We start from the raw sequence: 23132 nt of genomic DNA, 5'->3' as shown, positions 1-23132 counted from the left end.
ATAACATTTGTACCAAATACGAGTGGAAATGTCGTATACTTAGATTATTTACAGTATATTTATACTGACTTTAATTAAGTCACGAAAGCTTCTTCTTGACGAAAAGCTACTGTTTAGGTTCGATATATTTTTTACCTCTCCTGCATTTTTAGTGCCCTAATCCTTACTATAATTATTTATCTAAGGATTGAATACTTGACGTGACGATAAAACGTACCGTAAAATCATTGCACAAATCTTCTGTCTTGACCAGGCTACCTTTGTGTTTTGAGACGTAAAATCTATTTCCCTTCCTGAACTGTTCATCACCCAAAAATCGGTACAACATCCAAAGATAAAGAGAAGCTTTTCCTTGAGTTACAAGACGAACTAGAGACGAATGCACGATGCTGTCCGGCTCCGAAAAAGTGAACTTGACCGGCAAATCGTTAACCTGGTCCAATATATTTAATCGTCGCGTCGACGATCTGCACAGATGAAGATTAACAAGCACACACTCTGCATAATTATGCATATAGGATGCTCCCTTAGGTACGTTTTATCTATCGTTTTATACATAGTCTACACACGAGACGAAGTTGATCTTTCGGTAGATCGTTTCGCGAAAAGTACGTTTGGTAAATATCTACTTTTTCACGGTACTTATGTAAGCAACGCCAATGCTGTCCTCCACTAACACCCGAGAAGGTGATCACATATAGTTCTTTTATTTTTAAAGCGTATTCTATTTAGACCAACCTGTCGTATTTGATCCATTGTTCACGAGGGGGCTGTAACTTTGCATTTATCAGTTCGGAAAGGAAGGTTGCAAAACCTTCAGAAAGCCACATATTATCCCAATACTCTGGGGTAATATCGGCACCAAACCAGACCTTAGATAATGCGTATGCCAAATAACCTGTAAAAAGCCAACGTGTGAGCTATGCTAAGTCTCACACAATGTGTAATATAATCATTTTGCGCCTGATAGAACCTTTGAAATTTCAAACATTTAGCTTTTTCCTGTAACTACATGACTAGATAGCTATAAAATGATGACGCTCGACTGGAAAACGATCTTAGAAATAACCTTGGTGCGCAGTGTTAATTTATTAAAAAGACGTAGTAACCTTTTAGGCGTATTTCCGGTGTCGAGCTGTTATCTTGCTGATATTTGGGTACGGCTGAGAGAAGTATGTCTTCTGGGACTACCAAAAGGCCGTAAGTAGATACCGTTCGAGAGCCATCAGTCACCCCGATAATGTCCAACTTGTTTGGTCCCGCTGGAAGGACGCAGAGTTTTAAGAATCAAACAAAATGCTGCAACATAACTTTTTTTTACTTTCACATGGTAGTCAATGTCTACAAAAATTGGCAATAGTTTGTTATGTTCACGGACGTAAACTTACGAAAAAGTGTTCCAGTATAGTCTTGAATGGCTGGTAGAAACGTCTGTACAGCATCGAGGGCTTTTTCAATATTTCTAAAGAGATCCTTTCTTGCGTAACTTGACAAAACACGCACGTTTAGTCCTCCCGGAAGGCTGCGTTCTTCAGAGTAAAATTTTCCCACTGCAAAGGCCAAAGCAAATGTCGACATCGCAGGGGTTTCAGCGAACGTCACGAGCTTATAGTCATTTTGAAGAGGCACGTCCTTGACCTGCTGTGTATTAGAGTAAGTGTTCAAGTTCTTTGGCACAGCAAGTGTCAGTGTGAACTTCGCCTTATATTTAGGAAAATCAACGCAAGGGAAAACTCTTCGCGCTCCTTCGGGTAGAAGATATGATATGACGCTGACACCGTCAGCGCCATCTGGCCCTGTGTGGTTGACAATCTGCAGCCCGGGTTCCGTCAGCCCAGAATGCATCTTTCCCTTAAAGTTGCATCTGAACTCGCCTGGCCCTGACGAGATGCCCCCATTTGTAGTAAACACCGCAACCTGGTTCTGAGCATCCATCACGACATCAAGTGGTTTCCATGGTCCCTGGGGCAGTTTTCGATATTCCGCATTGGAAAGTTCGATATCCAATGCATGCAGTACCATATTGGGCGTCGCCTTCGACGCACTGAATTTCATCGTCATATTTCCTTTAAACTTTTGATTCATTTTTCTTCCGATGAGTCGGGAGAAAATGCCCTGTGCTTTGAGTTCGATACGCACATGAACATCGTAACTTTCTGGCACCACCGTAACATTACTATAATCAGCTACGCGTATTATACACTTGGCTTCTTCAGCTGCATGCACTGCGTACTGTAATATACCGACTGATAACACTAGGTACGCTGCCCGCACGCTCATCTTGTATTACGACCGCGTGGCGTTCAGTACGCAACGCTAGGGGCAACTGAAATTAATAAAACAGAAAAAAACGAACTAACAACGAATGTCCGCTCTGCGTACAGGGTCGGTGTCCGGGGCGAATTTTTCCCTCGTGGCAACTCAATCTTTTTCGCTAGGCGTTACTAACTCAGCCTTCCGCTAACACTGGTACACGCAGCAATGACGCAGAGAACTGTGCGCGGCCATTTTTAAGAGATAAAGGATGAAATACTCCTTAGCACCACAAAGCGTGTCATGTACAGGCATCGTTGACGTAGTGGCTAGCCAAGCCGTAAATCATTGTGAAACGCTTGACGGCCCACAGGCGAGTACGTGAAGATCTCGCGTCTTATCGCATCGTGCAACACTCTGTGTTCGTTGAATTTCGTTATTGTTATTTCGTATACACCACTTTCAGAAAAACAGTTACAGTATTACCAATCTAACATAACCCGAATAGTTTTTCTATCGCATAATTACGCCGTGTAGCTCTCTCAGAATAAATGGATACATTTACGGAAAAGGGCAGCTGGTGGTTAATTACGGTACGGTGCACATGGTACTAAAAAGAATAACTCTATAGAAATCTATCTGTTCTTTGAAAGAATTGTGGCCAAATTCAAATACTATTGTGAATGTAGTGTTGTAGAGCAAGCAAAAGATGTTCGGATTACATACGTTGCCTCAGAATCGGGGGAGTTTCCCTGTCGGCGCAATCGTTTGCTTCCTAGTCAACACTAGCCCATAATGAAACAACTGGTATGTTGACAGACTTTCCGGCATAACAGATTTCGGGGTTACATATGGCTTTTTGGCAAATAGATAGCTTGTGGCATGGCAAAGTCGCTTACGAAACGGTAACAAATCAACAAGCCAGTCTTGGGCGAGCAGCTGGTAACAGATGTCAGGGTTTTGCTTCAAAAGTGGCAAAAATAATAGAAGACGACATACATAGTAAAAAAAACTCCATCGACAAATGAAACGTAAAATGTCTTTCTCCTTCTGATTGGCAATGCAATTCACGTTGATTAAGTTTACGCAAGTTAGTTTGAAAAAAAAACAAACGAAACAAGCACTATCGAGCGTTTTTTGCAGTTGTTATTGCCAAGTTATGAACCTGACCTTTAAATTTGAGAGCTTCTGTTTACCAAAGGATAGCAACGGTGCTTTATATATGTAAAACGCTATATACGATAAAAAGCTTAACAATTTCGGATGAAACTTAGCGAAAGCTGTGCTTCATTTTGACTTTGACACCTCATTCCACCTTTGAACTTCTGTCGAAATTTTCTGCAAAAGAAACGCGTTATTCGTCCCGTTTTATCGATTAATGAAAGACAAAACTAGTTTAGCTATCTAAAAACTTTTACACAACGCCTTATGCCTCAACTGCTGTCTGTTGTATTGTTTACACGGGCGACTCTATGCGTTGTTCATCGGCGGGTCGTATTGTTTCTTATTAATAGCCAAAGTTCAATCTAATTATTTCAAATATTTTTATAGTGTACCACAATTCTTCGACTCGGATTGATAATAGATTTCATTGATAAACTGGATTCTGGATGGAGAGAAGTTTGTGGAAAGCCGGTGTGTAAAATTTTCTATATGCTCGATGCAGGATCTGATAACAACGTGGCCCAAACACTCAGAGGTCTTAAGTGATTTTTTGAAATATTTTCCTAAAATGTATTTTTAAGTCTCAGGTGAGCAAAAACTGGCTGATATTTAAGTTCAAACTTAATATTGGCCAAAAAGTAACTAAAGACTAATTTGAATGTACTATGATTAGCAGATTACATCTCCAGGACTATTTAAGTCATCATGAAAGTTCATGGATGAATGCAACCCAAAATAACACCACTTGAACATTAGTCAGAAAAGTTAGTAAGCAATGTAGAAAATGTCTAAAAGCTTATTCGCTAATAACTGCACAGCTCTAACTAAGTGGGAAGCTTCGACCTCGCTTTTCAAAGAAAAAAAATCAATTTGGTAGTGAAGTCCCAATAAATGCTAACTTCCGTAAGGGCAAATTAGACAGCGTAGAAACATAGCTCTGTCGGTAAATCAGGTCTTAAACTATTGCCAATCGAAAAACTGGTTAAGTATATAGTTTTTTTTTTTTTTTGTGTTTTATGTGTTTGCAGTTGTATCAAAATTAGATATATCTATTACAAGTCATTAGAGTTTAAGTCTAGAAAGAATTTTTCTATGGGCATTCCTTGGGTAGAATCTTCACTAGTTTCGTGACGTTAGCTTCAGGTTAATCTACCTAGTTCCTCCAGTCTATCCTTGGAAGTCTAATATAACTACACTACAGAATAGCTCAAGCCAAAAAAAGAAGCTATCTGAAATAGCCTAACTTCATAAAGAGAAGCAGCACCAGAGACAACATTATTCAGCAGTTGTCACTTTATGATCCGACATTTTTCTAGACAAAAGCAGCATGTCAAGCCAAGAGCACTTAAAGCTAGACCTGATGAAGATAACAGCGACGAAAAGTTATCCCAAGGTCCGAGTTGCATCAGCGGTGACCTATGCGGGAAAACTGCTGATCATGTATACTTCAATCAATACGACCATTTCGATTCGGCTACTAAAGTGAGATAATAATCTAAAGATCATACATTGTTGGCGGAACGATATAAGTGGTCTTGCCTACTCTGTGACCAGACCATGACGAATATAACCTTAACAGAACTCGCTCCGTGCGGGTGTTAAAAGTTAGTTGATTCAATATAAATAAATTAAGCTCTGATTATTCCGACATTTTCTACTGCTCAACACTGAACGAGCAAAGATGGCCTGAGAAACCCATTGAATGGCCTAGCTTACTTACGGTTCGCGCCAATAATTAGTTCTCAAGCTGAGGCGTCCTACTTAACAATTGGTTCAATAGCTTTTCGCGGTTCATCGTTCACTATGGTCGACTCCGGTGGGCCTTTATCATGAAATAAGAGCAAAATATAGATATAGTTGCAGTGAACCACAGGTATCGATAACGTGTATCAATTATTATTTCCGTCGGCTTCCGCAAGCCGAGTAGAACTATATTTGTTTCCACAGGATCACGTCGCTTCATAGTGGTAAACAATATTCGATCGTGTGAAGCGATGACGCGTGCGAAAGCGTCTAGCTATTGGCGAGTGGTGTAGGTCTGTTACTTAGTTTTCGCCGCTTCCCCTATTTCTTTCCGTTGTCACCTCCACAAACATTTGCAGTTGGGCGCTAATTGTGTTGCCACGAACCGCACGAAGCGTCGCACTGTTGGCAATGCGACGTATCGGCGACATGGTCAAGGCCCTAGTCTGGCTTCTCCTGCACGCAATCAGCGATAAAGCCCCGAGAAAAGACGAATACGGATGAAGAAAAAGAAACATCAGCCTATGCAATAAAATCTCCGGGCGTCTATACGTAATGTGTAAATGAAGTGTTCGCTCGAATAGCCCAGTGCGAATACCAGAACAAATTGAAAATAAAAAGCTATTTAACGGCCCAGAGTGGAAATGAGCTATTACTATCCAATCAATATCCGACACACGACAGCAATGACGCCGGTAACCGCCAGGTCAACAGCTCCCTATCACAGAAATGACTGAATCATTATTGAAAGCTCGCGCGGCTGTCGTACCGCTATGTGACGATGTATCCGAGAAACAAAAACGCAGCTGTGTGGGATATCGTCAGTTTTGATGCCAAGTTAGCTGCCAGTTACAGCCGCTTTGCGGCTGTGGTGAGGGCGGTAACGGTTTGTGCGCGAATTGTTCACGATTGACAATGACCTGCCACTGGCGCTGCTGTTGCCTCTAGTGCTGCTCTCGCTGGTTGGTGATTACCACTAACGAACGGATGAATGACTGGTCCAACCATTCTGTGGGTGGAGTTGCTTACAGCGAGCGGTGCCTTCGAGTTCAGGGGGTATCAGCATTGAAGCAAGATCTTGTCAATTGTATCCGTGGATTTGTGGCGGATTTACATTGACTTAATGAAGGTGAATTGTCTCGATAGAACAGGGCTTGAACAGCAATTTTTGATCGCACAGTGTGGGTTGCAGCGCGTAAATGTGATGAACCTTCCTTTTTGGCTCATGTGAAAATGAAAACGCACCTTCACGTTTCTGATTTCGGTTAACTCCTATAGAGGATTGACATTTGGTCAAAACACTCATATCTCATCGCCATCAATACTGCCTGTCCATTCTGACTTGGCGAATCTGTCGATCACTAAGTTCAAATGTAAAGGCTGAAAAAAGGAAAACTGATGCCAGAATATAGGGAAGCTTTAAAAACCTCTGTAAATACATATATATTTGTCTTACTCTCAAAGAATAGCTCTTGAAATCTACCCGATGTGAGATTTTCGTCGATTATCTCATAAAGTCATAGGTAAAGACAAATAGCAGCGAACGCAAAAATAGCATTTGTTTATTAGTTCCAAGTAATGTTTTGACTTGTGCCCATCAAAAGAAAGTCGTCTGATTATCTTCCTCGAGCTGTCAGAGTTGTGTCAATCCTCGTTATCGGACAATCGGGATTTGGAATAGCCTCATCTGCCCTTGTGATATATCAGTCACCTAGGCCTTCGATTTAAATACATTTTGAGCATTTTACTGAAGTGTACGATTTCTGGAAGTAAAGTCGTGTCTTTATGTCCAGCGAATTGAACATTCCACTTACAATAACAGAGATCTTTCGAATCATTTTCCAAGACCTTCCCACGTAGAACACCTCGAGGTAATCTAAAATTGTCACCTCATTGTTTTCGCTGCGCTCAATGCTAATAACACAATAACTTAAAGACGCGTTTTCGATTTTCGATCGACTGAAGTAAAGCAAGGCTTCAACGATTCCCATCACAACCCATCGCGTCGTTTATCGACTCGCGTTGTCTACCATGTACTGTACCTAACTGGGCAGACATCATTATGGTCAGCTTCTAACTAGATGCTATTCTTGCGACTTTCCTGAACTTTTTCTAAAAAAAAGTCCGTACCATTCTTTTTCATCATTCCTTTGGAAAGTTGCCAGAACCTAAGCTACCGCTCGGTCAAACCAATCGACCGTAAAGTTAGCCAGAAATCAGATAATCCAACCGAAAAGTAACTTTTCTTTTTTCACGTCATGTTCATTTGTTCGCCCTTTGTGCGTCGACGAGAGTCGTGAGACATTTTATCGGCAAGCCCTGGCACCTCTTGGGGTTGCTATGAGTCCAAATAACTTGGAAATAATAAGGAGGGGCGCTATTAGAAGACCTTTGTGGCAAAGACAATGTCTTCTACTCGTTAATCACAATGATAATGAAAAAAATGAACCATTCATCAGTTGTCGCGAGTCACTAACTTTGTCCGTGGTGCTGACATTAAAGCATTGCAAAAGGGGATGCCTGGGTCTTGAAATGGATTTCGCTACTATTTAGCTTATTTCCTGTGAACGCTGAGTAGAAATTAATTTATACCTCTAGTGATGACAGCTCTAAAAATGGCTAGATACTGTATCAAGCAACATTAGTCGTCGATTAATGCTTTGGGGGTACTCCACATGCTCGGCGGTCGGGAGGTGATCGCGTCCAAGGAAGTTGCCAAATTCAGGTAAGGCTGCATAAGCTTAGTGAAAGTCGAAAGCAAAAACAGTTTACGGAAATGTACTATCTATATAGTAGCTATGGAAACAGTTGGAATTTGTCACTGTTTTGCCCATTAAAGCTATCGTTGTTGTTTATCCATTGACATTCGGTACAATGGCTAAACAACGCACATAAGCACGTCCATCATCATGCAGTAACGACGTCAATTTGCATTTTGTCGGGCTTCGGAAATATTTATCATTAGCTAATACGTCGTATAGACGTTTCGTCTCTATCTGCACTTTCTTCAGTCATCAATCGATTTACTGGAGACCATAGGTCATTGTAAATGTGACCTTTCGCTTGCTATTTAGCGGCCATCATCTAATGTAATCCGTTAATATAAATTTTCTAATGAAGCTATCTAGGTGAACAGTGGTTCAGCCGAGACTAAAGATATACTGAAATAAAGCCAATACCAACGCCAACATATAGCTATCAGCTAGACAAGTTCTCGTTGTCTAGAAACAGTCTTAAACTCCACTCCCTTCTGGATAGCGTCACAGCAGGTGGCAACAGAAAATTGTGAAATTTCAATAAACGCTTCCATGTGTTTTAAACTTCCCGCACTGACCAATGTATTCTGGTATCTTCCCACCCTGAGATATTAGCGTGGGAATGTACTATGACACTTATTGTTTGCGATGAATCCTTGTTGTGTTGTCATCTAATTATCGCCATTATCATCGTAATAGAAAACAATTGCTTTGTAAGGAAAGAAAGTTCTCGTAAAACTAGTAAATTTAAGGAATCGCACAGCTGTCAATTTATTACGCTAATAAGGTGCTTTGTTTCCTTTTTTCTTCCAATTACGGAATCCTCAGCTAACGACTCAACAGTAATACTAATAATAATTTTTACTTACAAGTTCCCCGAATCTGGTTGCTACTCGATAGACGCAAGAAAACGGCTGGCATCTATTTTACATAGTAAAAAAAAATTTTGTATCGAAGCGACCGCTCAACAATAGAATTTGCTAATAAATAATCCGGAAGTTTGTGTCTCTGTCCATTAGCCCATGTATAGATTTACAACACACGTAATAATTATTCATTTTCAATCAATGAAATTTCACTGATATTTTTTATTTTCAACATTTGGTTTATATGGTGCTATAAATAGGTACGGCACACTGTGCAAGTATCTCCTCAAGCTGTTCGATACTATTCTATCTGATGTAGTATTTACCTAAGGTTGCAGTTTTGTCAAAGGCGTCCCTATTCTATTCTCGTTTCGCTTGTGAAAAAGAACAGTTATAAACAGTATTGTTTATCAGTATTTGTTGTGACTCAGCGCTTTTGGCCGCAAGAAAAATCATTGGTCAAAGATATGCATGTATATGTAGTTGCCTATGCGATGCTGGTAACAATCAATTTTTACCCAGCGCGGACAAGCAAATTGCCACCAACCGACGACGTTGACACTTACTTGTCTGCCCGCAGGAAATAAATTTTGTTTTTTTCTCAGTAGTTGTAGTTGAATTTCAGTATTGATGTTTTTCTATTTCTTTTATCCTTTCTATTGAGACTGTTTTTCGTCTTCTGCAGTTATCTGGTCTTGGTCCTATGAACAGGAAAGGATATAGATCGCACAGAATTATCAAACATCATGGACATTTCAAGGCTCTCCGTGGCCTATGAAGGCGGTGGCTTCCGAAATGATTGCTTCGCGGTCGTAGGCGCGAAAAAACCAAACAACACTGCTGTCGATATAGATTTTGTATAGATGAGAGAAATGGCAATAAAAAAGCTTCAGCTGTGGGGCGGGAAAAAACCAGGCACGACTGCGGTAAGAATTTCATGCAGCTGACCACCTCGTGGCATACTACGTACCTACTACACGTAGGAGGGAGCTGCGGAAAAGTGTAACTGAATGGGAACAAATGGTTACGCGGGTCGGCAAAGTCCCCTCCACGCAGCCCTTAGCTGAAAGGCGCACGTTGGCGGTTACCGGGACACGGGGGCGGGGGGTAAACTGGAAAGGGTCGTTTTTACCAGCAATAAAAGTTCTGACAAAGAACTGGCGTAGTAGCAGTTTGGTTTGAATCCATTGGAAAACAGTCAAGTAGAGAAAGGCATACAACCTCTTTGATTTGAAAAATCGATGTGTTACGAAGTATGGCGGCTAGTGAATACAGTTAAAGAGATTAGCGGACGACTCCATGCTTTCGTCAAACTGGCTTAATTAGAGAGCACTGAAGTTAGTCTCTAAAAAGTGGCAAACTGGTGACCGGAGTACAGTCTATATAATAACCTGCTCACATTGAAGTGAGTAAAGTTCTGCTTGAGGTGATCTTGTGCATTCGTGTCCTAACCTTGTGGAGATTATCAAAGTACTTCTGGCCCTCGCGCTCTTAGCAGACAATAAAGTACGTATTATTAGCTGTCACATTGAAAAACTTAATAAATAGGAACATCATGTAATTTCTGGTCAAAGATGCTCGATCTCTTGATTTATAACTAGAAGCTGGACGTTATATATTTTATCTTTCAATTAATTTGTAGACAAATTATAATTTTATTGCAATGATTATAAACATACCTTAAAACGTCGCAGTTATTTTTGCATCGTTTGGCAGCATAAGCGACAAATTGCTTCCTCAGAAGTTTACAAACGTTTTTACAAACGTAAAAATGTGTATTATATATAACCGTGATATCTGAAATGGTAGCAGATCATACTATGATTTTGTACTTTAGCCTTAGACTAATTCTATAAGTGATGAAATTACTGACCATGACCCAATAATTGTCTATGATCCTCTTTGGGAATTACGTATTATTCTAACAGTTTCTTTGGTGATTTTTGCTTACAAAGATGGGGGCTACGTTTTGTTTTCATAGCGTAGAGTATCGGCACCACCTTCTTCAATTAGATGTTAACACTGATTGCGCTTAGCAGTCAATGGTAACTTGGACCAACGCAGCATGTTCACTAGGTATAATGATTATAAACAGAAATGATTGCAAAGAGAACAGTCTTAAAACCTTTTTTCAGAACGAAAACCTGATGTTTATACAACGAGAGCATATGTATGGCTGCAGCGATAAGCGTACCTAATCTCTTACCCTAACTTCTTTTGTTATCACTATTTAAAAAAATTTGTTGCACTAATTGAAAGTACTTGTCATTTCATGACCGAATCTCGCGCTAAATTTAACGCTCAAATCATGATACAATATATACGTATATATATGCTTAGAATTGCAAAGGTTGTTTTAGAGTACCCACGCACTGTATTTCTGTGTTGAGCGCTGAACCCTATTTTGCTTATGCCCTGTATCCAGGTTCAGATGTAAATATTCCACCTTTTCGCACGCTTCTCTTTTCAATTGCAATTAGCCCATACTTCTTTTTCTCCTCTTTTTGTGGTACAATTGTGGGGCAAAATAGTGGGCAGAAGGACGTACGTGATATTTTGGAAAATATCGGCTTTTGTGTGCAATTATTTCTGCTGGGGGGAGTACACATTCGATCTATACCTCCGTTTTGGTGCTGAAATGCAGTCGAGAAGCGTCTGATTGCCCAACGGCAGTTGTTACCAGCAGGAACAGCTTCTCCTAAATACTCTATTTTATAATAGTACAGTAGCGCGAGAAGGTTAGGTGAGTACCAGAGAAAAAGTTTTCGCTCAACGTCTTTTGGCAGTCCAACGAGCGGTATCACCGTTTACGACGATTACCCGATACTTTGATGATGTTCCGTAATGATGCTCTGACTCCTTGCAGTAACCAGGCTATTATGCAAGGGAAAAATGTGTATGGATCTTGCGAGTAGATGAAACAAAGCTGAACAGAAACTCATAGAATTGAATTGACTGTCGATCATCACTGGGTATCGCCACTGAAGTCGTATGAATAAGGACGTCTATCTGGTTGTGTAAGCGGTATCGAAACATGACGATATAATATCTGTGGCTGTACTTGCGATCTATTCCACATAGTGGCACATACAAAGAAATAGTCGAAACGAATCGTAAAATTTCATGTAACAAAAACCGGTCTGGATGGCAGCTTAGGACGAAACTTTAGTAGATTGACGTACCAATTTAGGATATCACTATTTTGTGTAATGTACGTCCACGCCCCACGATTGAAGTCTCTGTTATCGGGTTGTAAGCGATAGAACACAAGGCAAAAAAAATGCGAATCCGATCTGAAACAAGTTCATAGGTGGGCAAAATGTCCATACTGGACCACTTAACAGCAATATCGAGCAATCAACCTCGTCAAAAGAAAAAATAGAAGTAATAGTGTGTCACTAATTCTATCACAGAGCTTCAACAGTCTTCTCCATTGTGAAGCTTTTACTGGACCTTTTCACTGGTTGGCTCGTCTTTCAGCGGTTTCCGCTATCTGCGAAATTCGAAAAAAACAAACTGCAGATACACCGTCAGTGCGGAATATTTCACTTTGTCCAAATGTGTCCAAAAGAAGCCAACGGCCACTCCCGTACCAGGTATCGGTCGGATCGTCATCCGCAATCAGCCTTTGGTAACAGCTGGCCACGAAACAAACAGACAAACAAAAAGCCGCGAATTTCGGCGATTTGATCAACAACAAATCTTCCTAAAGGAAGATTCGGCTCGTCAAAAAACCGAGCGAAATGAAAGTGAACGAACGTCTAGTTATCCACACAGAGCTGAGTTAAATAGCCCCATAGCCGTTAGTTTTTTAGGATGCTTTAAGAAGTTAACTTTGCCGCGACCTAAATGAACTTGCAACTGTTAAAACATTAATCACTGCGCTAAATATTGTACGTTGCCGTGGGCTTGGCCCGTCTATGTATCTGGCGAATTATACCCTTTATTTACTTGAAATATCTAGGTTCTGATACTGAATATCTTATTTTTTGGCGTGATGATCCTTGGCCAGTGGCTCTGACCAGTTTGGTCGTCGCTTTCGTGCCTCCAACACTGACATTGCCAGAATTATGAAGTTTTACATATTAGTGTCTGTCACACAGAGTCTCAAATGGCTTTTGCTGGAATAGATTTCTCACCATTCGACAACTACGTTTCTGACCAAGCGGGTAAGTTTCGCCTGCGATTTTGTGAATCACCAGAATCTATCCTAAGGTTGTGATAAAAAGATCGCTGAAATATGTATTCGAGAGTCGCTCGACCTGTCTATATCTAGATTATGTACCTGTGTCGTACCGTACTTTAAATGATGGCCGATGAGAACAGGAAACAAATGAATGATTGATGTACTTGTATTATTGCTAATATTTACCTTTCTAGATACCGAAATTTTACGTTAAATGACATAGCAACGAACCATTGTTCTAGGACTCTAGCCTAAGATCGAGTTCGAATTTGTGGCTAGACAAAATTACTATATAATTAAATTTTTATAATTATAACTGGACGAAATGAGGCCTAAAAGTTACACGTTATTTTACAAGATGACGTGTTGATGTTTGAGTTGTAAAAACAAGCAGATCTATGCAATTTGATCTCTGAATCCAGCGATGCGGTGCCTGCCACATACACTGTATGAGAATACACGACGTTTTTGTTACTATTGCTGCTATATATCTGCGAGTGAAAGAAAAACACAATCACTAATGGAGGATTCGATCTTTTTTTTCTAATATTCTGATCATTGAACTTATGCAGCCGCGCAAAGCAGTTGGTTCCGTCAAAACAAACGACTGATTATGTGTCTAGGTGTTAACAACAAACAAACAAACAAATCCGGAATAGAAAATTCGAAGAATAAGCCGAACTAACTATATAAATCTATATAACTTAATTTAAAGCGTAATATAAGTTTAGCTTTATAAATTATAAGCGTATCTTGAATATGTATTGCAGAATGCTCGTACATGGACATCTATCGTCGTGTTACTTCCTAACAGCTATCGTTGTCTCGTTTATAGTAATCGCCTTGACGGTGAGTCTTATTTAGCGTAAGGGTGAAGACTCAGCGTATGCCAAGTGGTGATTCGCTGTGAAGCTTTAGGTAAATAGTCGTACAGTTGCGGGGGTACCTGAATACAGTTGTAGCAGACAGACCCTCGCCTACCAGGTAACGCATGGGTGATTGTGACGTGTGTACATAAAAATGCCTTTGATGAGGTTTGCAAGGTTATTGCATGCTGATCGGAAAATATCTGGTTACTATTTAATTACTGCTATTAACTCTTATAGTTTTTAATTACAGATGCATTTTGAACGGTTCAATGTAAGGCGGACATGAGGCCTTGACATGAGACATTTCTGAAAACATTTCCTATGCCACAATAAGCTACGACCAAAGTTATTTGTATTGAGAGTTATTATGAGGAACGTAAGTTGCTAGATCTGAACTATACTATTTCACGTACCAGTACCATCGGTGTGAAATTTCGTAGGGAAAACTAAAATAAATTCGATCCAAAATAAACCTTTTTTTCGTAACCAATTTTAGAAAAGAAACCTGTTTGTCTGTAATAGCTCATGTCGAACTGGCTAAAATATTTGGTATGTTTACAACGAGACAAGGTTCCATCTGTGCTTTTCCTCAGTTTATTGAATCTTTTATAATGTAACACTACTCATCACATAGAACAACCGTCGGCTAGAAACATTATGCAAGAATATGATTACCATTAACCGAACTCGTTGATTTATGCCACCGTAATCATATATAAATGGCTTTCGGTAGCCTTTATCAGCACAACTTTAGTATGTGATTTGGGAACTGCCTATCTGCTACTACCTTAGCAAAACTGTTACTGTGTTAAAAAAAACAATAAAGAAAATTGATGGTATGATAGAATGTTATTGTCGACAAATTAAAAGGTCTCTTCATCTGTGTAAAAATGAAACGCGTCAAGCGCGCAACGCGTTTGTCTGCCAGTTCTAAGGGCGCGCGATGGTCTGGATTCGAATTCGCGCGTACGCGGTTACGACATACGGTTCATTAGTGCTGGCTATCAGCCGCCTGATAGAATGTCTAACTGCGCGGTGTCGGGCGTAAAGCTCGAAACATTCAGGGGACGCCTGAAGGGTTAGGGGGCTGGCTGGCATTTACTATTACTAGCATTTCTAGTGAAAGGCAGCAGCCCTTGCAAATGTTAAAACAGAAGATTAAGCTTATGATTAATTATATTAGAAAACAATTCGTTGAATTTTTCGTACTGCAACACATTATAATTTCTTTCTTTCAAAAAGACGCACAAACGGCTGGACATTTACGTTGTACGCGTGCAACGCACCGAATTAATACACGCTACCATATTTCTGTCACATGATGAATCATTCGATCTTCATCTGCAGCGGTACACTATTTTTCTATTACTAGAAGAACATATGATATCGAAAACTTGCCAATGTACCTGCAAATATTTACCCAGCCCATGTTAATATTCGTAATAATTGCTGGCAGAAGGCAGGATTGGTGTTGTCTACCTTTCGGAGGCCTTTCTCAGGGATTGTGACGAGGCCGCTGCTAAAGTTCATAAGTATTCACATTTCGCCACGACTCGCTCCGTACGCGATGATGCTGGTTCGTTCGTCTACGAATTTTTCTAAATTATGCTTCGCGGAATCCTTTTCGGCATCTGGTGTACATGTGTACAAATTACAAAATGCTGCTTTAGGCAAGGATCTATTCAGTGGGTTGTTTTTGAAATTTACTTCGAAAATCGACAAAACTACTAAACATCGCTTAGAATTCGTTATGTGATAATTAACCCACAGGACCCACGATTGTCCATAGTGACTTGTTTAATATATACATATATGTATGCAAATTTACTAGTTGCAGATAAATGCTCAGACTTTCTACCGTAATTCTCCTCCACAGCTTCATAACCTGCGACTGACGAAACAACGAAAGAAGGGGCTGAAACGTGTATAGATCTCATGTTTTCTTTACATGGACTGGCTATCATTCTGTTTTGGCGGTTATTATTTTGCAAATAACTATTTACGGAAGCGATCCAAGGAGTCCGAGAAGAATTTGATATAAATATTGATAGTATTGATATAATATTTCGGTACTCTTCGTCTCTGCTGATTGTCCAACAATAAATAAACAAATGCGTAGATATAAATCTCTCAATCGGCTTCTAAATTTTGTCCTATATGATATTTACTGCTTTCCCAGTGAGAAATGTTAACTGTAGCTGGAAATGCGTGAACCTGAAATTTTATCAGCAGAGCTTTGTCGCTCAGGCGTACTTTTAACGAGTCGAGAAGATATGTCCATCGTGCAATCAATCAATAGCGTAAAGATACACATTACAAGAATTTGAAATAATATCGATCGATGTTGGTTGAGACTGGCCTAGAGAAGTGGGCGAGGTTACAACGTTTTGTGCTAATCCCTGTAGTGTCTTGTCAACAACTTCTGAAGACAACACTAAAAAGACCCGTAGATCAAATACGGTGGAATTTGATGGCATGATTGTCAAAAGTCACTATAAAATAGCTCAGCTATTAGCGTTTTTTATCGCTAAAGTGAGTCTGAGCACGATCGAAGACAATTAGGCTCGCCATTGACGCGTGAGTCGACGCTGCTCTCAGCACACCTCCCCTCTGCCTTCCTCTTAGTTTGTCACCTATTACCGAAAGAGCATTTTAGTTACCTGACATGTCCATAAAGGCCGATTTTATTAGCTTACTTACTTACTGCTGTTCCATCTAAAATATTACAGGTAATATTGCATGCCATTGCCCGTTCACTGCTACATATATATATATATATATATATATCACCTAGCTCTCCAAACGATTATTTCTCCAGCCTTGTTTAAGGTTTTTCAAATGATTCCTTTATTTAAAGGTAAGGGCAGCCGTGATCGTCCAACAATTTACAGAGCATAACAATAATTGTGAAGCGGTTCGGTGTGAAACTTTTTGAGAAATGTGTCTAATTTAAAACTTACCTCTTCAATACAAAGTTCTATCCCAAGCCCGCAATAAAACTTTCTTCCTTCCTGCTCCTATAATTTGGCACTTGGTGATATCTGTAACTGCATCAACTACACAACAACAAAGGTGGAAAAATCGTTTTTTAACGTTAACGTCGTTAAAAAGACTTTTTATAGCTTAATGGACCGCTTTTAAAAAATAACTTTCTGCTTCTATAATTTTAAATACTATTTTATCAGTCAGCTACTAACTGTAATCATTAATAATGCGATCTTTTACGTGAATGTACTGCTTTTTTTGAGTCGCATGGGAACAGGTTGCGTGCCGTTTCTTTTGCCCACGACTTCATTTTCATCTGAAGTCGTCCTCTAACGTAAAAAATCTATGGTTTTGAGAATGAGCTGGCTAATGATAGGTATAGTTATGATCTATTTTAACGTCCCATAAACATTTCAACAACGGAAAGGCGCTTCTTTAAAACTTCCTAATAATCCATCAACATAGCAAGCAACTCAGCCATATTCGATGGGATCTTCAAGTATGCCCACCCGCAAGGTAGCTCGACTGGGCATTTAGACTAAGATAAAATTCGGTTAGTAATTGCCTTAAAATAATAAGATCTAAAATACTACACTTGCACTCCTACGCTACCTAGCTTTTGGACTAGGGCTCTCTCATAACATATTCTTGTGTACATTTCTAGATTCCTTCTTGAGTCGATAACTATGTACTGTATTGCGATCTAGGGCAAGACATTCTCTCTACATTTAGATATAAAGTAATAACCCAGCATGCTGTCGTTCTGACCTTCTTAAAGTCATCCAGATTCCTGCACACGGCGAGTTTTTTCAGTGAGTTCTTACTATGTCACCGTTGTACAATAGAGACGTTTCGGGTCTGTTGCTTGATGTACGAATCCACATTCAGAGCAAACTAGATCACACTTGACTAACATTTCCTCCAGCCTTTTAGATGCCCTCTAAGAAATGTCCTTCGAACGCTGCTAGTGCCATAAGCTGAGCGCAGGAACTGCACGATGACTTCTGCGGGTCATCAACACAGATATATTCGCTATTCTTACCATGATATATTTGTAGCATCGAAAAAGCTGACAATGCTCCGTCTAGAACTGCTAAGATTTACCAGGCACCGTTCACAGAAACTTGATTTTCAACACTAAGTTTATTGTTGCTTCATGCTAATCATGTTACAAGAGACTGTAATTTAGTTCTCGATTGACATTAGTCTCTTCAAACTAATGCGGCCTTGATGCTTGGAGGCCTAAATGAAGTTTATTTCAATTGAATCTAAAGAACGTTGTTAAAAATGAGAAGACGCGCTTACTGTGCAGATATTTTGCTCTAGCACCTCTTCATAAAGAATGTGGATTATTAGGTGGGATTGTAATGCCCTTAGTAAGATACCAGGGAGCATTACGGCCCAAGTAGCACACTGTAAACGCTTACTTCTTCCAGCAAAGATCCGGAAGCCCCATACGCCTGCTAGGTCGCAATTAGGCGAACAACTGTAAGATTTATGTTTATCCTCGCCCGAATCCGAAGTGTCACGAGTGCCTCACAGCTTCAGACTTTTGAAGTCCTGAGGACAGCGTTACGGGAGGTGGCATGAAATGGCGTACGCTTGGCTTCATAGTTACACGTTTTCTACTTACGTTCTTCCAGCTAAAATCGGAACCATTTTTCTCCTCAGGGGATATCTCTTCCATCAGTGTGAAGCCTTCAACGGTTTGATGTTTCAGGTCGTGGCCGTCGTTTTTCCTGTACAAATTCATCGTGCCTGCACTTTTAGTAGATTTCAGGTCACTCTACCGCTTTCACGTCGTTTGCTTTTTCCCGACCTCATAAGGTTCTTTCTCTGTATAACAAAGATCTCCGCAGAATGTTTTGCGTTGATGTTCCGATTTAAACAACCTAGTGACCTATACAAAATTACCGTTTAGCATCATTCTAACCACTGTCGTAGCTATCGGCGTGGAAAAGGACGTGCAGACAAATTTTATTGTAAAATTAGTTCTCACTTAGTTTATCTTATTAAATTAAGGTTGCAGACTAATGTGTAGGATCTAAGCTTCTTTTAGGTTTTTAATAATATGATTTTTCGTATTTAAGACTATTATTTTAATTTGTATTCCTTTAAGACTTGCTTTGATCACTGTCACTCTTTGAGAATGAAGCATATTAGGTTATATTCAATATCGTAAAGGACTCAATAAACTTACTTTTATAGGGTTAACACTACCGTTCTCTGATGCTATTAAACTATTCTCCTAAAGGTAAAACCTGTATTAAAAGCTTTGTTCATACTGATTTTGCTAATGCTTGCATAGTGTGAGGCAGGATATAGCTGGTTAGAGCTATATCTATATAGATATACCTCCAATTGGTAATCCCAATAACTTTTAAAAAAAAGCGTAGAGAAAACAGGGAGAGCATAATCATTTTCGACAAAAATAACACAGATATCAAGAAGGTTTGCTAACTTATTAAATATCTATGTAATGTTCTACTAATAAATTGTCCGTCATGATTTGCGTGTACCTTTTTAGTTATAGTTTATGCTCTGAAGTTACGTAAATATGGGTTAGTGAGAATATCCACAGCGGAACCGTAGAATCATCGTTTCTCAGTACGATCTTTGGGGACTAAATGAATGACGTTCGCTATATTTATTCGCATCGGCCGTGTCCATTGAATATTGCTGTATTCATGTCTGGTTGTGAATGCGTGACCTAAACCCATTCTCAGGACGGCGCCGTCAGCACCAAAAAGACCGAGATCAAACCGACACCGGCAGATACGGCCGCCTTTGAGTTTGCCTATGAGACCAAGGACGAGGAAGGAAATCTGCAAATGCATCGTGAGCATCAGGACGTCCTTGGACGGAGAGTCGGTACCTATGGATATCGGCACATTAACGGCATTTACAGGTAAAACGAATGCTGTTTTCATCTTTCGTTTAAAGGCAGCCAAAACAAACCACCACAGGTGGTCGAAGCAAAGCATCGCTTTGGAAGCGTTCGTTGGGGATGGCGAAACGATACTGATTAGCTTTACGATTGTATCAGTGTCGACTTGTAGCTTCCGTTCGACAAAAGGATATCTTGAAATAATTTTGTTTCTCTATCGATCCGTTCAGCCGTGAGTAGAGACGAAATGAGGTTTACAGTCGGATTTCTCCTTCACACCGAACAGACGCATGGAGGGTTTAGCTTATTTTTACTTAGTTCAGAGCATGGTACTATTTGGTTCTGTTCAAAAGTGTTAATCATGAAGTCAATGTTTGCAAAGAAATCAATCAAAGCAGGTCACTTTAAAACGATAATCAATCGAAAGGCCTACGCCTACGGTAAAAACACTGCTCATATCGCGTAATGTTTCGTTTTTCTAGTAAAGAAACCTACAGCATTTTGTTTATTATCGTAAATTTCAAGGTTGAATTTTAACTACTAATGCATATTCTATAACTTCAGTCAAGTATTTCGAAAAGAGCGAAGAAAAAAAATTAGACGGAGATACTGATCAGACGTTTCTATGGAATTTGGTTTTCGAATAGGAGATTAGCTATATGGGATAATTTTACACAACTGAACGAAATTAGATTGCCGCAAATAGGTTTGCCTACATATTGGACGTCTCTAAATATGGAGAGTTATCACGGCGTTAGTGGCCTTACTTCATCTGACATTTTATATAAAAATAATTTAGCGTGCAATACCTCGTGGTGAACATTTCCAGAATCATGCTGTCAGTCGAACAATTAAATTGCTCAGAGTTACGGCTAATAGTAGCAACTATTAACGAATTCTATTTTGAATCTGTGGCCTAGAACCTGTTGAGATTTGAGAAATTGAAAGGCAACGGGTACTCCTCTGCGCTTCATAGATTTCAACGCAACGCTATGATTGCCGAGTCTCGACGATTGGTGGTTAACCGCTACCCCATCATAATGTTTGCCATGCAAGATCAACTACTGAAGCTATTGTTATGAGATTATATTTTTCCTTCCTTTTCAAGTGAACCTTTTGAATGCTTATAACGAGTGAATGTTTATTTATAATCTTGTGTATACTAAAGGTGAATGATCATTACGCATATATCTTGCTGGAACGACGCCCCTACATTTACACACAATTATGTCTTATATAAGCTGCTTGATAATCATTTTGCGTTCTTGGACTCTTTTCCAGGTTTGTCGACTATGTAGCTGATCGCCTGGGTTATCGGGCAACGATCCGAACTAATGAGCCCGGTACCGGCTTGACTTTAGGAGCCGACGTGGCTGTAAAGACGGGACCGAGTCCTACGGTGAAGAAGCCTAGAACCGGCCAAACGACTGAGATTCCTCCTAAGACTGTTCGCCGGTACGCTTCCAAAGCCGTCGTCACGCCCAAAGATAACAGCATCGCTGCACAGGCGTTATCCAAGCGTCCACATGTCCCATTACCGGCAATTGTTGTACCGTCACCCATAACGGATTCCCGCCTAGTCGCTATTTTGCCGCCTTCGTCGCGTGGTTCAACCATTCAATCCGAACCGGACGAAGTTCCTCGAGTTCCTGAAGAACCTATTCTTGATGCCGTTCACGCTGCAGACGTCGTACAACCCCCCCGACGACAATCATCCCGGGTCAGTCATCCGGCATTGCTATTCCCCGCGCCGCCGCTTATTCGACCTCCCAGATACCGAACTCGGGCTGCAAAACCTCTTCAACAAGGCCTTATTGAAGCGGCGTTTAGGAAACGACGTAGTTGAGAGTAATGAGGCAGAAGCAAGCAAACGATTGGGGAATTGCTCTGCAAACAAAGCAACGCAACGAAAAAGTGATGCCATCACAGAATGCCAAAGTAGAAACGACAACAGAACTGTCAGGTGCCAAACTTCGTAGACGGTTGCCATCAAAAAGCTATTTGTGAAGGCCATACGATTAAGCGGTAGTGATTGAAATACCCATCACGCTCCATGTGGCTTTGCACCTATGCACATCCTGCGGTTGTTTATTGGAAAATTTAGAATACGTCAAGTAAATCAAAAAAAGTGCCTCGATTCTGACGATACGATATGATATCCTATATCTGACATGCTATACCTAGCTAATACCTATTCGAGTTTAAATATTATACATCAACCGTAATCGGGCTTTTTGCTAGAGTACGATGCACTGGATGCAACAACTGAACAACTAGCTATAGAGATAAGTGTACAATAATTTATTTGGTTCGTAACCCAGCCAACTGATTAGGACCCGTAGTCGTTCATTATTAAGGACACAGTGAGCGGACACAGTATGCGGATATATATATGTATGTATATTCTACGTATGCCATGACGACTACCTGTTTTACGCGAACGTCTTAGTGGTACACTAGTGTTTTGCATGGCTTCATTCACATAACAATCCATAACGCTAGACCGTCACCTATAAGGCCGAACGTAATTTTGCTGGCCGGCATTTTCCTACTGCTTCGAAATACAATGTACCGCATTACGATTGATTCTATATATATATATATATATATATAATAAGGAATAGCTGAAACGGGTGGAGAAAAACTCTCGTACGTAATTCTTGTTCAATTACGGTGGGAGATATTTTCGATTTGAGACGGATATATGCACTGCTAAACATTATGTAATTATATTCGCCCAGGTCACTACAATGGCGTAATCTTAGTAATGTTAGTAGAGCGCTGAACTTCGGTGAAGATAAAAAGGCCATTGACGCATGCAAGCCACCCTCGCGCTAGTTATCAAGTTAAAATAAATAAAGCCAGGTTAGTTAAAATCGATCGAAGTTGCAGTTCTTGACTTGGGTCTACCAAACATATGGCTGATTACAGTACGCGTCTTGAGTCGAACAACGGCTTCAAAAAATTTAGCGCATGAAATAACGCTCTTCTACTACGGTCTTGTAGTAGGCATCGTAGTTCACGCACAATCGACTACTTGGAAACTTGTCTCTTGCAAGAACACTCGCCCTACAGGGAACTTCCTCCAAAGTGGCACTTTTCCGCTGTTCGACCCTAAACAGCCGTAAATGTGACTATGAGAGTTGAAGACTACGTTGAGGGAAAATGATCAGAGTCGATGAAATAATACGCCTGATGATAACTTCTCATCTACTCTTGATAGAGTCCCTACATGGCCTATGTAAAAAAAAATTAGATTTAACTTGAAGCAAGCTGTACCGTTATTCTGAGATAAATTGGCATATTTCACTAAGAGCTTGCTATGTTGGCAGCATAGCACTTCTCTTCTAGATTCTTTTGACAATATAATCTATGGTAGTTTATTGCTCTGTTCACAGACACCTTGAATAGACGAAAGGTAAC

At 40.1% G+C, this 23132-nt stretch overlaps 2 protein-coding genes and 1 long non-coding RNA gene across 6 annotated transcripts in view; 1 reads left to right on the top strand and 2 right to left on the bottom strand.

Annotated features, from left to right (window-relative positions):
• The window catches only part of LOC111262660 (puromycin-sensitive aminopeptidase), a 6346-nt gene extending 3931 nt beyond the window's left edge, over positions 1-2415 (bottom strand). For both annotated transcript variants that reach the window (XM_022837069.2, XM_022837070.2), the window contains exons 1-4: positions 1389-2415; positions 1110-1262; positions 739-898; positions 218-467 (exon numbers count right to left, since the gene is read on the bottom strand). In XM_022837069.2, coding sequence (XP_022692804.1) covers positions 218-467; positions 739-898; positions 1110-1262; positions 1389-2280 — 1455 coding nt within the window. In that variant the 5' untranslated portion in view covers positions 2281-2415. The remainder of the gene's footprint in view (positions 1-217; positions 468-738; positions 899-1109; positions 1263-1388) is intronic.
• A 148-nt stretch (positions 2416-2563) lies between these two features.
• Positions 2564-22589, top strand: LOC111262661 (uncharacterized). Of its 3 annotated transcripts, none has more exons than XM_022837074.2 (4): positions 2564-3060; positions 13739-13817; positions 19549-19730; positions 20991-22589. In XM_022837074.2, the coding sequence occupies exons 2-4, from the start codon at positions 13740-13742 to the stop codon at positions 21553-21555; spliced, it is 825 nt and encodes a 274-aa protein (XP_022692809.1). In that variant the 5' UTR covers positions 2564-3060; position 13739; the 3' UTR covers positions 21556-22589. The 3 variants fall into 3 exon arrangements, with proteins under 3 accessions (XP_022692809.1, XP_022692807.1, XP_022692808.1); XM_022837072.2 differs by lacking the exon at positions 2564-3060 and adding an exon at positions 7803-7885; XM_022837073.2 differs by lacking the exon at positions 2564-3060 and adding an exon at positions 9923-10288.
• Positions 13847-19538, bottom strand: LOC111262663 (uncharacterized). The gene is made up of 3 exons (XR_002681774.2): positions 17591-19538; positions 16798-16893; positions 13847-16470 (listed from the first exon to the last, which is right to left on the bottom strand). It is a non-coding gene; the product is annotated as an uncharacterized LOC111262663 (long non-coding RNA).
• Positions 22590-23132: the final 543 nt, after the last annotated feature.

The sequence above is a fragment of the Varroa jacobsoni genome, unplaced genomic scaffold (assembly GCF_002532875.2).
Source record: "Varroa jacobsoni isolate VJ856 unplaced genomic scaffold, vjacob_1.0 scaffold_689, whole genome shotgun sequence".
NCBI lineage: Eukaryota > Metazoa > Arthropoda > Arachnida > Mesostigmata > Varroidae > Varroa > Varroa jacobsoni.
This window is presented reverse-complemented; position numbering and strand designations above follow the sequence as displayed.